General features: G+C 44.0%; 1 protein-coding gene across 3 annotated transcripts; it reads right to left on the bottom strand.

Annotated features, from left to right (window-relative positions):
• PYROXD2 (pyridine nucleotide-disulphide oxidoreductase domain 2) lies at positions 1-14,325 on the bottom strand. 3 transcript variants are annotated; one of them, XM_007419911.4, is made up of 16 exons: positions 14,134-14,325; positions 13,220-13,239; positions 12,924-13,017; positions 12,767-12,840; positions 12,028-12,183; positions 11,691-11,844; positions 10,663-10,724; positions 10,297-10,394; positions 9,718-9,859; positions 9,276-9,410; positions 8,263-8,335; positions 7,055-7,211; positions 5,094-5,248; positions 4,356-4,462; positions 3,474-3,594; positions 1-3,197 (listed from the first exon to the last, which is right to left on the bottom strand). In XM_007419911.4, exons 1-16 carry the CDS (start codon positions 14,261-14,263, stop codon positions 3,127-3,129), a joined length of 1,749 nt encoding a protein of 582 aa, XP_007419973.1. In that variant the 5' UTR covers positions 14,264-14,325; the 3' UTR covers positions 1-3,126. The 3 variants fall into 3 exon arrangements, with proteins under 3 accessions (XP_007419973.1, XP_025025223.1, XP_025025250.1); XM_025169455.2 differs by lacking the exon at positions 12,028-12,183 and having other exon boundaries at positions 14,134-14,324; XM_025169482.2 differs by lacking the exons at positions 1-3,197; positions 3,474-3,594 and having other exon boundaries at positions 5,081-5,248.
• Between the last annotated feature and the right edge of the window lie 2,652 nt (positions 14,326-16,977).

Raw genomic sequence — 16,977 nt, 5'->3', positions numbered from 1 at the left:
GAAGAGAAGGCAAGATATATTTAGAGAACTCAAAAACATTTCATTAACAGTGCTCTCATGACCCCAGAGGGCATGGGCAACTGGGCTGAGCCAGTCACTTACTAAGCACAGGGAAGCGAGCGATGGCATTCCACAAGGACTACACTTAACGCCAAATCAAATACGTAAAGGATTAGATATTTCAGGGTAAGTGGAGAAGCAGGGAGACGCAGAAACCCAAGCAGGAAAAAAGCGCTGTTAGCAGGCATGAACAGCCAAAGCATTTTATATGTGAAGATGCACAATGTTGTCTGGGGAGGGGATGCCCATCTTGATTATTCAGTTGTTGAATTTCCATGAAGAAAAGAGGCATACAAGCTGCCCTGATGCCCGGGATCTGGAGGCTTCTCAAGTGAATAAGAGTCTAAAATTGCTTGATTGTTGTGCTTTATAAATCATGACTCGTGTTTTAACATACTCTGTAAAACTACCCAATTATGTAGCCACTAAATCATGGTTAGTCAACTCATGGCATTCTGTGTAAGCACCTATTTCCTGGGAAATCTACTGAAAACTGGATTTTGCCTTTTCCTTGGGACATCAGCACCCACTATTATTATCCATCACTAATGCTTCCACTATTAGCATTTTCTGTTTATAGGAAAGAGGTGATGGTGGATGGCCCATGTCTTACAGCTAGGCCGGGTCCCATATTATCAATCATTATTAGTCACCATGTTACAAGCTGGATGCTGTGGGTGCAGCACTTGCCAGGTATTGCCAGTGACACCAAAACAGTTGTGCAAAAAGTCAACATGATACCAAAAAATGAGAAATACAGCTGCATTACTAAAGCTAAGGGACTGCATTACAGTAGGGCTACTCTGCACTTGCTCTTTTAAACCCCCTAAATTCAAGCAGTAATGCTTCCCCCTAGTGGCAATTGTTGGTCTAGCCAACAAGTTGCACAGACTCTGTGGCCTGCCAGGTTATAATGCAGTACAGAAGCAGTGATGAGCTTCTAGATTGAATGACCGTGGTCTATAAGTTGTGCCTTAGAAGTTGTGGGAAACCGTCCACTTTCAGTTTATTCAATTAACTATGGTTAAACTAATCATGGCTTAGTAGAAAGGTGAAACCCAGCTTTTGATCCCTTCCACTGTGCTGTTCTGTGTTCAATTCAGTTCAGAAAAGTTCCTCTGCTAAAGCGCTCATTCTTGACCAGATACCACACAAGAATGATTCCCATGGGATGTGATATATAATGGGGCCCTTCACAATTTTCATACAAATGAACATTTATATACTTAAGTTACTATGACCCATCAAGAAAAGTTGATTGTTCCTGCACTTACTCCTATAAGTGCAGCTACTGCAATGCACTGGGGCAGGGGGAGAGACTGAGGAAACACTCCCGAGGTGAACCAGCAGTGGTGATGCAGTGGGAGTGGCTGTCCTGGGCTGTGTTACAACTGAGACAGGATATTTGAGGTTGACAGTGTTTGAGAAGTAGAAGGCTCTATTCATTATCTTATATAGCATGCTTCCTGCTTCAGAAGAATAAAACTGATACTTCATCATTTTGTATGATGTCTCATGTACCTCAGAAATTATGTGGCTTTACATAACAAACCATCTTGTCAGCCCTAGACAATTTCCTTCTCCTTGGAAAAGCCCGCCAGCTACGGCTGCATACAACCTCCATTTATTTCAATGGAGGTTTGTGCCAGTTCCTCAGGAAGTCACATTGAAATGAATGGTTGTTGCTCATACGCTGCAGTTGAGAAAGAGCACCGTGAGACCACTGGCAATCTCACCCACAGACCGCACAAGAAGCATTGTCTGCGCTTGCCTTGAATCCAGCAGGCAGTGACGAACATACCCTCACGAAACAAGAGAAATATTACAGAGGAAGACTGGGGGAAGGGAGGTGTTTTTCAAACCCTTTATTAATCTCTGGATATATATTTCCTAGTTGGCAATGATTTTATAATCAGTTCTTCATACGAAATTAATCCATCATACACAGGGAGGGAAGTTACTGATATTCCTTATTGTGTCAACACACTGGTTGCAATCCATGTATAAATTGAGGTGGAATATTAGATTTAAACTGATTTATTCTCACTGATTTCAATGGAATGGAACGGGATAGCAGCCAAGTATTCTGGCTCCACTGCTTTGTGACTGAGATTAGCCTGTACATAAAATCCAACCAAGGCCAGATCAGCGAGGGCAGCTGGCTTCTGGCCATTCCCTGCCTGGATTTGCAGTCAGATTGCAGAGAGGTGTTTGCAAGCAGCTGCTTTTTGCTAGTGAGAAATATGGCTCTTTTGGACTCCGGCTCAGTCAGGCATATCTGGCTTTGGATGGGGAGCACAAGGTTAGATGACATGAATGGCAGCAGACTCTCCTTAACCCTCTGCTAAGGTGATTTCATAACAACTTGGCCTTGGTTTTGATCTTCTGGAAAGCATGACTCATCATCGACACGATAAGCTGTTTCTCAGGAGCAGCACTTCAGAATGCCCGTATTTTCACAGGTCAAGAAGCAAAAGGCAAGACACCCCATAGTGCAAGATAAATAGCACAGCTGGGGGTTTTGGAAGAAAAGAAGATGCTGAAGGGTCGTCCAAGAAAATCTGAACTCAACAGACCTCGGTACAGTTGTCTTATTCAGTTGGAGGGAAAGCTGCCCCATGAACTCTCCTTCACTCGTGACTCTAAGCGTCCCTCTAACTATCAGAGAAAGAGACATGCACCCCTCCAGTGGTCCGAAGAAGAGCAAGTTGTGGAACAAGAGGCAGGGATAAACTCCTGGTTAAATGATACTACATGAGAAGCATATTAGTTGATTATAAAGCAGAAACGGAATTGCCAGGAAAGCTCGGTTATTGTGTTCATGACATATTTGTGTCCCACTTGAAACAGCAGTGGCTATTTACTTGCTTGGTGACCATGCACTCCAGGAGAAATACATCGTAGTGGTGTACTGAGTAATTTGTGATGAAAAAATATGAGAAGGGGCTATAAGAACAGGCCTTCAAATCCTACACAAGGGAGTTCATTTCAAAGGCTTGGATTGCAGATTGCAGAGTGCCCAGGTTTCTCTCTTTTTGAGCCAAAGCAGTAAATCATCCTATAGGTTCACAGGTTCTTGAAATCCTCCAAGGCTACTCCAGCAGCATTGCGTCCCACTGCTCCCATTACACCTCCTCCTGGGAAGAAAATTGAGGCATTGAAGGAAGAAGGAGGAGGCTTGACTGCAACAGAAAGTAAAATGGCAGCACTCTTGGAAATATTTGTGATTGACAGGCAGGCCTGAACGAATGACCCCCAGTTCTCTCAGCCCAACTAGCAGTCCCTTCTAGGACTACATTGCAGAAGTGGGGCAAGAATCAAGCTTCCCATAATGAGACCATGGGGGAACACCTTTATGTCCTTTTTTATTGCAGCCTTGCATACACCACTCACACTATCCCTCCCAGACATACCAGGATGAGCACCACTGCCACAGAGGTATAGGCCTTGGACTGGAGACTGGTAGCTGGAGTAAGATGGCACTGGTCGGGCAAAATATAACTGATCCAAAGACATGGCCCCATGGAATATATTCTGAAAGCCAGAGGAGTGTCAGGTGAGAAATTGCTGAAGAGACAGGGCTGCTTGTCCACTTCCCAGCATAAAGAGTCAATCTATATACACTGGATGATTTGACTCAGGGAATGGCTATCCTGTGGCATTCAAGTTTCAAGAATAGCACATAGGATAGATTTCCAAGACGATTTTACTGTCAGATGCAGGAAGGCTCAAAAAGTTCCCTTATGGTGACTTGTCAGCCTTCAGAGGGTGGGGTTTTTTTTGGCAAGGCTACTGTGTAAGGATCTGTCCCACCAGATCTAGTAGAGAGGGCATGCTATGGGTTCCATCATTTAGGGAGCTACATTTGGCAGGCCCTAGGCAGCAGGCCTTCTCAGCTGTGGCGCCTGTGTTGTGAAAGGTGAGGCTGGCACTGTTGCTTTTGACTTTCCAAAGATCCCTCAAGATCTGGTTGTGCCAGCAGGCCTGGGGACCCCAAGGAACTGAACTAGTGAGGTGGCTCTGTTATTATTAGTAATAATGGAGTATTAACATCCCTTCGCCCATTAATTCTTTTTAGCTGTGTTTTATAGTTTGTAATGTAATAATAATAATGTTATTTATTAATTGTTTTTTTAGCTTTGTTGTACGCTGCCCAGAGTCAATTGTTTTGTGAGGCCATATACATTTGAATGAATGAATGAATGAATGAATGAATGAATGAATGAATGAATGAATGTTATATGGTCTCCTAAATTGGTGGGGTCTTTGGGGAGTGATTCTCAGTAAATACATACCCCACCAGGTAGGCCAAAGATCTGTTCAAGGTCTGGAGGTGTTAAAACATCTATGCCAATGATGGATGCCTTGAACCCAGGTGCATAGGCTTCAACACTGTCAAATACTACAGAGAGAGAAGATATCTGGTAGGGGACCATAAGTCAGAAGTAGAATAGAACATCTCAGCATTAATCTACGGCATGTCCAGGTTGAGCTGGAAAACCTCTATCTTTAATCTTGGAATGCTCCTCCCAGTTACTGTTGAAGACACTTGAATAGTTGGATCCAGGGTCTGATACAAGGCAGTCTTGTAATTGGTTGAATAGGATAAAATGAGACTTGCCTCTTGGTTCAAGGCAAATCAATCATCATTTATCTAGGCTGCCCCCCAACATTACCTTTAGACAGACTGGAATGTAAACCCTCAAGTACACAAAGCTATGAATGCTCTGTGATTAAATCATTCTTTAGTTGCTGCTAGGCTCCTGTTCATTCCAAGAATTTCCCTGTTCATCACAGAAATGCACATGGCTGTTCTCAGAGGTTATTTCTGCATACAAAAGATAGCAACTGAGAGCAAGAAATCCTTCTAAATGAGTAAGGGAACTGACATTTTGTCAAGAATACAGTAGCAAGGTTTGCATGAGTACGAAGGGGGAGGCGTTCTTGCAAATGGAAGATATTCCTTAGATAAATGCAGGATTTGCCCTTTATACTAAGATGACTCCTTGCCAGGATTTACCAGTTGGCTGTACCTCGATTGGTATAGTCCTCACGGTCATGATGATCCCACTGCTTTCCTTCATCAAGCAAATAGGGGGTGTATTGGGTAAAAAGTGAAATCACATGGCAGCCTGAGGGAGCCAGGGTAGGATCCAAGACCGATGGAATGCACATTTCAATCATGGGCCTAAACAACAAGAAAGAAGGCACGCTGTAACTCTTATGCCCGAGTCACCGGCTGAAAGTGTGGCTTCTAAGATCACACCTCGGTTTTACACTAACATGCTGGATCTACTGTAATGCAGTCCTGCCAGCATCTTATAACAAAAGGAAACCAAGTGAGGTACTTGGCACCAAGCCAAGAAGATAGGCCAAGCCTTGAAACAAATCTTTTGAGAAGACCTAAGGCCTGCTGAAGGATAACATGTTAGGACAAAGTTCTACTTGTTTCAGATTAGGTACTGACTTTGCAAACCCTTGATGAAAACAATGCACACAAACGCAGGGGTGAACAAGAAATGGCACCCCAGTTCTTGAAGAATGTCAACTTAACCAGGCTGGTCAGGGTTGCTGGGAATTGAAATTCAGCAACATAGGAAGAGTAAAAAATCATCCATTCCTGGCAAATACTAGTAGCAAATTCAATTCCCAGCTTGTTAGTTTGCATGGCAACACTCATATATAGAAGGGAAGTAGCAGTTCATTTGGTTTGTAGAAACAAAAAAAATTATGAAAGAGAACTGGGGGAGGGGGCACTGGGCATGGTGTACTGATCAATTACTAGAAGGGGAAACTAGAAGGAAATTGGACAGATGACAGATTAAACAGGAAAGACTGGTCAGGAGCACCACCCAGATTTTGTTGATCCCAGGCCCCACTTGCTATTCTCATAAAACCAAGAAAATACAAATTTGAAAAGGCAATTGTCATTATAGATAAGAGATGTAATCCTATTTTGGAGTGTATGTGACTTCAGGCATAAGGCTTAGTGTTCCAGTTTTATATTATGATACTGAAATAGTATTCTATAACCTAACAATGCAATTCTACATACAATTTACTTGGGAGTAGGCCTCAGTGAATTCAGTGAACTTAATTCTAGTGAGTAAACAAGCATATAATTGGGCTGTTAATTTCCTTTCTACACAAAGCACATTGTAACAGATTGAGTGCCAGGGTGAATTACAATTCTGGATTTTAATTTGTATTGTGCACTTAAAACTGTTGAATAAATGATAATACAGAGATGGGGAAAGCAGTAAACACCAGCAAAGCTCTTTGTTGTTGCAGAGAGATGGCAGTGGAAGATCAAACCAGCAATGCAGAACGTGCATCTAAATTAGAGTTTCTGCACCACATTCATAGCAGGGACAAAAGCCTGACAAATGCTCCAGTGTCTAAAATAGCTAATGAAACTGTGTAGATGCATGCTTATGTAGGAAATTCACAGTCATATAACTATACCAGAGAAGAACTTAACAATATCTGTTTGTTTTGCTAGAAAATGGGCCTTAACTCATTAGACCAGGATCAAATCATGATAAGAGCTTTAGATTAGGAACTCTGGAGTGGTGAAATTTGTGTTAGCAGTTTGGAGTTCTGTGCTCTCAAGTGTAGGATATCTGGAAGTTTAACTGCAGGACACTGCCAGGTTGAGCACTAGGAAGACTACTTAACAGGATAACAGGGAGCAGGTCCACCCACAGCCATTTTAGATACGCATTAAATAAGAATCCTGTATATCAGAATTAAGTTGGCTTCATTCTCTTTGGTAGCTGTTACCCTCACTCCTTGGTTAGGACAAGGTAGATTATAAAGCTGCCTTCCTCAAAGCCATTAGGACTTCAGTATCCATAATTCTCAACCATCAGTTCTTGCCATGTTGACTGGGAATTATAAGAACTGGAATCTAACATATCTGGAAGTATCCAGGTTTGGTGGGTGGTACTCCATCCCCAACTCTATTGAAGTCACTTAGCATTGGTGTTCATACCTTCTAGAGGGCCTCCCATTGCAAGCATCCTCAAAGGCCTGGTGCAAGGTATGGATGTTTTCACAATTGAGATGGATGGAGCATTGATGGTGAGGCAAGGGATCACTATTGGTAGTGTTTGAGACTGCCAGAAAACTGGGCAACCGATCCACAGCCACTGGGGACATGGACAGTAAAAGTTGGTATTATAAACAATGCCAGGCAGTACAACAAATCTCAGTTCTCCAGATACTTAACACAGCATTCAGGAATTTGCTCACAACAGAAGTTCACAGACAGGACATGGCTAGATAAATCACTTTATTGCAGATAAAACAGAAGTCATACTTATGCAGAACACCTGCCTACTGCAGAACATAGAAATCAAGGCCTATATAACTACTGCTTCAGGGTGTTAATTCTAGGCCTTTTGGTCCTACCTTTTCAAGTCAACAGAAATTTGGCTGCTTTCTCCTCTGCCTTGAGATTGGGGGATATCTGTTCAGTGTTTACAAAACTGTTCTGTCTAGCCTGAGAACAACTGGTTCCCACTTTGTCAGCTTTGTTCTTTAAATCACCAGCCTATCAAAGTTGGGGGGCAAATTAAAATAGACTTCCAGTTATTTGGGGTTTTACCCACCCATTTTGATTTACTGGGCAATTGAGTTAGAAGGACAAAAAATAATTCAGGAAAAAAATACATTGACAGGATGCAGTGAGAAGAAAGTATTTCAAGTTCCTCAAAACTCTTTGTATGATTGAACGATGCAAAGCATGGGTGGAGGGGGAGTATCTTTTTTTCTCTTTTCCTATTCTTCACCACATGCCTTTTGTACCATCCAGTCTGAAGAACAGATCAAAAGTTTGTTCATGATTTGGTAATGTTTCAGTTGGCCCTATTAAAGATGTTGCCCAGTTACAGATTTTTGTAATTTACACATCTTATTCCTTGAAGCACCTTGGCTGATCTCAAAAACCTAAGCAGGGTTGGATCACATTAGTACCAGACAGGAAGCCACCAGAAAGTACCAGGGCTACAGTATCATCATATTGTTATTAGTGATAGTGCTAGAAGCATTGTAAAGACACTCTTTATGATCCTCTGAATGACAATAGGTTAGAAATGGGAGGCAGCTCTGCCTGTTGTGCATAGGACCATGGAAATTATTGTACCACTAAGGAGCTTTACATGGAAGCTTCTCACCTATTTACTTCCTCACAATCCTCACCATTGATCTTGGTGACTGGAGAGTGTGTGTCAAACTGTGATATTCTCTGTATGAACTCCAAGGGCAGATGCTCCTAGAAAGAAGAAACACAGATTCAACAGCACACTGGAAAATAGTTTGGAGTTTAACTGCCCAAACCCATTTTTCTCATTCTTCATATATTTATATTATGTAAAGAATGCATACATGATTGCCACTCACAGCCACTCGCCCCCCTCGGGTATGCAGTTGCCAAGAATTCAGATTTGGATGGATACAGTACAACAACTGTCCTAATTGACCAAGCTAGGCTTTACTAAGAGGAGCAGCTGACCAAGGGCCATGACACAGTGCCAGATCACATACTTTGTATGGAGAAGGTTCCAGATTTACAGGTTTTCCTACACTATTATTTCAGATCTAAATGAGCTAAAAGACTAAAAAGAGATCCCATTTGGTACCCATACTCCAGGTTGGGCAGTTCATTGACAGAAAATAAGGACCTTATGCCAGAGAATATGGTGCCCCTAGTCAGTATCCATCCCTGGAATACGACAGAACTGGAGGTTCAGCATAGTGTAATATTTAATATGAAAGGAATCCGCTGTTCTGGAAAAAAAAGTATTAATCAGTACACAACAGTAGAACTAGCAGAACCTTCCCTAAGGTTCTTCTGGGACCCTTTAGATGTGCCAGGTATTAGCTAGGAATTCTGGAACAGGAAGATGGGAAGGCTATACTTGAAGCACATGGCTCAGACTCTCTTTGGGACTCCTTCCTCTTTCCAAACATTAGCTGCCAGTCTTTCTCTTATATGGCTTGAAGGAACTCTCAGCAATCTTATTCTCCTGAGAATCCATAAGCGGTTCAGTTCTCTTCTACGCAAATTACAGTCCCTGGGTCCTTGATGAAAGAGATGCATGTTGCTTATCTAGAACTAGAATGTAAACAGACCAATCAAATATTCTGGGCAAGTTCTAGGCATCCTGGTTTTTAAGAGAAGACAAAAATAAGGGTAAGAAAGCCAAACATACTTGTGGAGTCAGCTCCAGGAAGGTATGATGTGGAGATGCATTGGACAGCACCAAGCGGCTCTTCACTTCAGTTCCATCCTGGAGGCAAACTCCTTGAACCTTCTTATCAGAACTCAGGAGAATCTGGGCAACTGCCTGAGGGGGAGAACAAAATAATGAGCAAAAAAGTATGGGTTCTCACATGATTAGTACAAATGTGCCCACTTAATCTGGTGGTAGACAGGATCCTGACTTCAGTCTCTCCCCTCCATAAATAAACCAGTTTGAATACGATCAAGACATTATTGCACTTAGTCTTGTGGTTCAAACAGAACTCTGTGTCACACATAACAGTAAACAATTGCATTTGCTGCCTCTTTGCTTGTTCCGTTGTTCTTTGTCAGTGTCCTCTTCCCTGGAGGCCTTTTTGGCACTCAGATCAAGACTTGAAAGATCTGCTCACCTTATCAGTGAAGATCTCAGCCCCAAGCGTAGTTGCAGCACGAGCCAAGGCCCTGGAAAGTGCCCCCATGCCACCAGACACATAACCCCAGGCACCCTTGTGCCCCTCTAGCTCACCCATGACATGGTGCAGCAGAACATACCTATGGGAAAGTCCAAAAATTAGGGGCAGCCAAATAATATTGTGTAGGCTACAATAGTATTTTTAATGTCGATGCTGGCCAGCAGCTTGGGTTTGTCGCAGACTTTTTGTATACCTTTAAAAAAAAATACAAGTCTTCTCCCTCAAATGCAGTTTAGACTTTATAACTGTTTGTATTACAATAACAACACTTTCACTCCCCAAGGACTTATAAAAATGAAGAAGCATTACAGAAATAAAATGTTATGATGCTTGGTATAACTTACTAACCATTTTTGCTTGTGTCCAGCAATGCTGGTACGTAGACCTGATTGCTGTTGATTGCCAACAAAGTATAAAGGCTGGGGATGAACATGAAAGGATGAGAAATGGTAAGTGCAGAGACAGGACAGAGTTAGGTTGGAGAACAGCAATAAGAATTAACAAAAGTATCATTACCCACTGCCTGGTGTGTGTGGACCAGCCATGGCACCAATCACTGCATCAGTGGCTAATGTTGCTTTTAAGGGCTCTGACTCAAACCAGAAATCCAAAATCTGCAAGAAGACGTATCAGAAACAGGCTCTGTATGGAACCCTTGAAGGAATCTATACATTCCATGTCCTCATCACCTTCCTCAGACCCATAGGTCCCTAGGCTAATCCTAGGGTCCTCTTATAGTTCAAATTAAAGTTATCCAAAATATATTATTGAGCACCTGCTGAATTGTGTAGATAACACAGTTCTACACTAAAGAGATTGCACAAACAAAAAAAACCCTATTTCACTGGAAGCTTCCTGATCAGGTTGGCCAGTGCCATTTACCTTGGAAATGGGGGCTGTGAGGACCTCGTAATACTGTGGAAGTTGTTTTCCCAAAGCAAATCCTGGCAAGAAGAAAACAAGGTGATTCATGCCTTTCAAATACAGAACAAAAAAGGAAAATACTCCTGGTAACCAGCCCAACACTGTCTGACCAAAGAGAGACTTACAGCTGCAGAAGATCCCCAATAAAAGATCACATCAGGAAAACTCCCCTCTCTCTTTGCTCATCTTCCACTGTTGCTCACACACAGCTGGTATTCCATGCACGCTGCTTGGGCACTTTCAAGTTCACAATTTTTTGTTAGCATACCTTTGGCAAAAAGCCTTCATGAGGCCTCCCAGAGGTGACTATATTCATGCCAATTCTCCCCAATCCATGCAAATGTTGTTTTTAGCAACGTTGTTGCTTTCAACAATCCTAGTCTTCGGAAAGATGCAAAGTAATCTTAACTAATCTAGCATGGCTTTCAGCATTAGCACACACATGTACGAGTGCATGTAAGTGGGCAAACAAGAACAGCCCTCAGTTTATCAGCTGATGTAGCTTCCAGGGGCTATATGGTTGCTTTGTTGCTCCAAGATAGGAGTGAGTAACCTTTTATTGGCCAAAGATCACACAATATTTTTGGGCTAGCCAAGGTCATACATGTGGGTGAGGCTAGGTTTGGGGGAGAACATTGAGGTTTCTTTATTTTAAGGCATATGTTAGTTTCCATGTGTTTCCCTCTCAGAATTGCAGGAAACTGTGGGGCCAGGTTTTAGAGACCATGGTCAGAATATTCTCTAAGAGCTGCAAAAAGGAAATCTAGGGTTTACATGTGGCCCTGGGCTTCAGGTTACTCACTCTTTCTTACAACAAGGTAAGAGGAGGGAATGTTAACAAGTACAAAATCTGTGTGATTGGGTGAGATTCTAGTCACCTACATAATCCACACAACAGCCACTGAAGAGAGATCTGGGTATGTATTCATCCTGACCTCAGGCCAGTGCTATCCCAAATGGCAGGGTCTGGGCCACCTGTCTCTCACCTGCACGGAACAGGGCTTGCAAACCCTTCAAGGCTCTGAATCGCTGATGCAAGGAGCCCTGAGTGAGTGCAGCTACATCCATTGGGCAGATATCAAGTAGAGGGTCAATGGCTGCCACCAAGTGGCCCATGAACATCTCATACTTGGGAAAGGCCTGCAGAGGAAAAGGAAGAGGCAAACTACTCAGCTGAGGCTCATTTCTAGAATAAGCCTTTTCTTACAGATCGACACTCCAAGCACTCACAAATGTTTAGGCCTAATTTCTCATATCGTATGACTGTGATACGTGCTGCTGCTCCTTACCCCTCTGCCTCCAAGAGCAGTCCTCCCCAAATACCTGGGCATCCTTTAGGGAGAACTGGGCAATCTGGTTCTGTGTCTCAGCCATGCTGTTCCCCAGCAACAGTGAGCAGGGAGCTTTCCCACCCCGACAGTCCTCCAGCACTGGAGTGAAGGAATATGGGTCACGCAGCAGCACTTTTAAGCCGTGTTTCTGCAAGACAGAACTATCGCGTGAATGCAATAGGGAGATTTGTGTATAGTGCTCAGACATATGGCAACTGTGCCAAAACTGTGTATTACACAATAGTCCCGGAATGACCCTTTCCTAGCATGCAAAAGAAGAATGATATCTTTATACCACTAACAATTGTGTAAACTGCCACCAGCTAATTTAGGCTGCAATCTTAAAAATGCTTATATGTGGAGTAAACTCCATTAAATAGTGGGACTTAATTCCAACTAAACTCTTCAACATGAAGAGGCTCCCTTTTTTAAGCCTAATCTGCTAGTTTCTGATTTCAAGAATTTGCCTCTTTGATGATTGAGGTCTTAATCAAATAGGTCACTGTGTTTGACTTTCTGGCTTGAAGCTGAATATTAATTTTTTTAAAAGGCACGGGGAAGGAAGGGATACATGCGGGTCCCCATTGCATGGGTAACACTGGATAATCAGAAGAGGAGAGGCACATGGGATCAGGATATAACAGGTTTCAGGAAAAAAATGACAAGCAAAATTGGAAAAATGACAGCAAACAGGAACCAACCAGCAGTGCTTTCCAAAGCACCATCCATACCTTCAGCTCCAGTTCAGCGTAAATCTGGGGTCTCAGCAGACTGAGCAGGTAAGAGGCTCTGGAGAAGTGAAAGCCTGCAGAATAGTGGAGGTCAGGTGCACCAAGGAGCAGAAGTTATATTTGGGAAAGGGAAGTATTGGATAAGTTTAACTCTTACCTGGGATAATTTCTTCAGTGACTGCAGCGCCTCCCACAATGTACCTTCTCTCCAGCACTACTGTTTTCAGCCCTCCTTTTTGCAGATAGGCAGCCTGGGGATGTAGTGGGTGTTAACGTGGTCCTGAATAGTCCCACCTGCTGCTTTCCAAGAACCCCTGTTGCAGAACCTCATAACTGCAAGACCAGGTATCCCCCGTGAAGAACAGATTCCCCCAAAGTATAAGGCACTAGGGATCTGTTCCAGAAGTTGTCAGATGTGAGGTGCTGCCTCCTTCCAGAACCCTCAGTACTTACAGCCACTAGTCCGTTGTGTCCTGTAAAGATATCACAGAACGAGAAGCTACTTGTCATCATTTGCTTCTTCTTATGTAGGTGCACATATTTTATTTATTTATACAAGCATTTTCTGTCACTGTTCTCAACCCTGAAAGGGTCCTCAAGGGAAAACATTCATTTGAAAAGGCAAAACATAATTTATAGTACAGTTAAGAACAGGTGATACTAAAGCATCTAAAATCAGCAGCGGCTCTGCCTGCAAGTGGATCGCAACGCCTAGTCGGCCCCAGCTAGCATGGTCAGTGATGAAGATGCTGGGAATTATAGTTCTGCAGTATCTACACGATCACAGGTTGCCCATCCCTGTATATGTCTGGCACAGAATTAAAGTAAGTCTCCAAACTGTGCTTGATTTTTTTATGACTGCATTAATCCTTCCATAGAGTTTTCTAAGCAACTACAATGGGGTGGCTTTTTTGACATTCCAGTCTAGTCCAGACCTTTGGGATGACCAAATGTGACTCTGCTTACTTGCTCAGATGCTACACCTAAAGGGCAACACAGAACTCCAGGTAAACGTGCAGTCTTGGCAAGTAGCAGCACTTGGATGGGACTCTACCAGAAAATATCTGGAAAGTCAAAAAACAATCTAGAAGGCAGCACTGGCAAACTAATTTTCATACTGTTGCCAAGAAAACTGCTGGGACAGCAGGCATCAAGGATGCCTCCAGGAAGCGTTGCTTTTTAAACGGGCACGGGACTGCACTGCCAATAGTTTCTAGACTAAAAACTGCAACGCCCTGCAAGACAGACAGATATTGACTCCAAGCCAAGGCATTCTCCCTGGGCAGTGGGCCATCTCCGTATCTGGCCATGGGCAGCCCCCTTCGCTCCCGGATGTGTCAAATGGGCTTCATGCCTCTGACACTCACCTGCCCCGATCACGACAGCATCGTACTCCCGCTTCAAGGAGGCTCCAGGCCGCGAATGGTTTGCCCTGCAGCCCGCCAAAATCCGGCGAACGCCAGCCGGGCCCAGCCAGCAACAGTGCCCGCCTGCCATTTTACGCTGGACTTTGCATTTCGGGTCGCACTTTCGGGAGAAGAAATAGGGGCGGGGCGGTCCTGCGAGCTTTTATAAAGGCGGGGAGGAGGCGAAGAGGAGGGCGGGGGAGTATCCCGGGAACCGTCCCGAATGCGCAAGTCAGTAGGAGGAAGACTCGCCGCGCAAATCCTTCCGAGTCACTTTGCCACACCGACAACGCGCTGTCCCGGGCAGAACAGGCCGAAAGCAATTTGTAACGTAGCCTAAAGCAGAGCCGCTTTCCAGCTCGAGACTCAGACCAGGTCCACCAAATCATTTTGGTACCTGATGCAGAAAATACCAGAAACTCCTCTCACCTCTTCCTGGCATTAAACAGCAATAATCATGGATTGATAATGGACGAGTCTCTTTCCAAGACAGGCGACCTCATATCACCTTTCGCGCTCCGGAGATGTGAAGTGACGAAGGAAGCGTATTCTCAAAGGCAGCTTACATTCCCACGCACAGGAGGTCTTCTTTGACCCGGGGGCCTTCTCTTTCCCCCACGCCCCACTCAGCTCCTAGATTTTCCAGCCAGGGCACAGCTCCCTTGGGGGAGGCTGTTTTCGAGGGAAAAAGAAAGCCCTTAGGGTGAACTTAACTAAGTGGCAGGAAAATGGCGTACGCATATTAACATCAAATCAAAATCTTGCAAGCCTTTGCTTGCAACCAGGCAGAAGATGACCTGATTAGGCAGACAGAACTGGAGTATTGGTTCTCTCTCAGCAATGCAATTTTTTTCCCCGCTTGCTGGATAATCACAGTCATTGCTAACATTTGCAGGCAGCTGAGATTAGAAGGGCTTCCAGTCAAGCGTTTAAAAAAATAATTAACTTCTGATATCTATTCGTATAATTACAACTTCCACTCCGCTGGCCTGGCCATCTTTCACATGCTTCTGTGTTATCAGTCCCCGCCCTGCCTTCTAAGTGGCTGGAGGAACAAAGTTATTGAAGAATATTTCTGCTTTGCAGACTTAATGAAAATCTACCCACAGGTTTTTTTTCTGTGTTAAAAACATATTGTTTACCAGTGGATGGCAATGCAGGAGGATATGTCACATTGCTTCATTCTTGTCAACCTTTAATGGCAGCACATTTACATTATTTTAGAAGGAAGACCTGTGCCAGAACGTTGCACCACCAAAATTCAGAATCTCAGCGACATCCTCTGCCACACAGGACCCTTCTTTCTCTTCCTCCTTATTTGGTACTCACACCCACCCACCCAACACAGGGAGGGTTTTGAGGTTGAGGCTGCTGAGCATGCTCAGTCCTTCCTGGGCTCCTTGGAGGGGGAGACACTTTCTTCCCTGTGGGTCTTCTTTCTAAGGGTTTCTTTCACCTCTTCAGTCTTAGCGGTTCCTTCAGCCTAGGGTTCCTTCACTTGTGAATGTATGGTCTCATCTAGCTAGATAGCCCAGCTCTCCTCGCTTGCATCTTAACCATGTACCAACATGTACCACTTTATTCTGCAGCATCCCCCATTAAATTGCCTTCATCTCATCCTCAGCATGTGAATGAGACAGTCTTAAGTGATGCTCAGCTGTTTTGGTTCTAAAGTACAGTATATTCTTCAACCTAAAGCCATCAGCAACCTACAGCAGTTTCCAGATATGTGAAATCTGACATGCTTTGCTGACTATCCTGTGAATAGCAAACACTCATTGCCAACATCAGGCTTGTGCGGGCACCAGTTCTCCGCCCAGGTCCCAGCCCTCTCCTCTGCCACCATTCCTTTGTTCCATCTCCTGGTAGAAAGAGCTGGACACAGCTACTGCCCTGCTCTACCCTCAGCTCCATGGACAGCTGATCAGTGGCTGGAGGAGCTGTGGGGTACAGCTGCTGGGTTTTTAGAGAGCTGGTTCTCCTGCTTTATCACATGAGAGAGGGAGAGGCTACTGGGTTACTGAGTGTGTGGAGTCCTTGGGGTTCTCTGAGCTTGGTTGTTTTCTTGCAAATGTTTTGTTATCCGGCTAGGTAACATCTTCAGTGCTAGAATGGAATGGGGTTTGCTCTCTGTTTATACACAACGGCATGCCCTGCCAGCATTGGTGGGGGTGGGGGTTTTATTTTTTCCCCTTCTGATAGTTCCTTGATTGGGGTATTGTTTACTACTTGATTGTATGCCTGGTGATAATCTTGGTGTTAATCTCTGCTTATCTGGGTGATGATTGCTGGTGAAATGTCCTGGTCTTTTGTTTTCCTTTTTATTGTCTCTTTTGAATAGTGCGTAGATGTTATTTATCCCTGTGTGCCTGTTGATGGCTGCCTTGTCTGAATACCAAGCTTCCAGGAATTCCCTGGCATTTTTGGATTTAGCTTGGTCTAAGATGCTGACAGTTTCCCAGTTGAAACTATGGTTAAGTCTGTCCATGTGTTGTGAGATTAAGGAATTCTCTTCTATTGGTACTGAGTGTGTCATCTGGTTTTGCACTTGATAAAGCAGATGTGGGTCAGCTATCTGTCAAGACTTGCGGCCTCCTAAGGCCCCCTCCCTGCCAATGCTTTCCTGCTGGCTGCTGACATCCAAAACATGAGTGGACAGCAAAGCCAGAGGGTTTCACCAGTTTGCCATGCTTAACACAACCTGCCTGTGCAATATCAGGACACCACTGTTTGGCAACAAGCCAACCCAGAGGCAATAGACACAGGATAGGGATCAGCAATGGGAACAGTGAATTATATGCCAGT

Source organism: Python bivittatus, unplaced genomic scaffold (genome assembly GCF_059951505.1).
Source record: "Python bivittatus isolate LINGU-HERP-01145 unplaced genomic scaffold, Pbiv_v1 ctg000980_np1212, whole genome shotgun sequence".
In the NCBI taxonomy this organism is placed as follows: domain Eukaryota; kingdom Metazoa; phylum Chordata; class Lepidosauria; order Squamata; family Pythonidae; genus Python; species Python bivittatus.
This window is presented reverse-complemented; position numbering and strand designations above follow the sequence as displayed.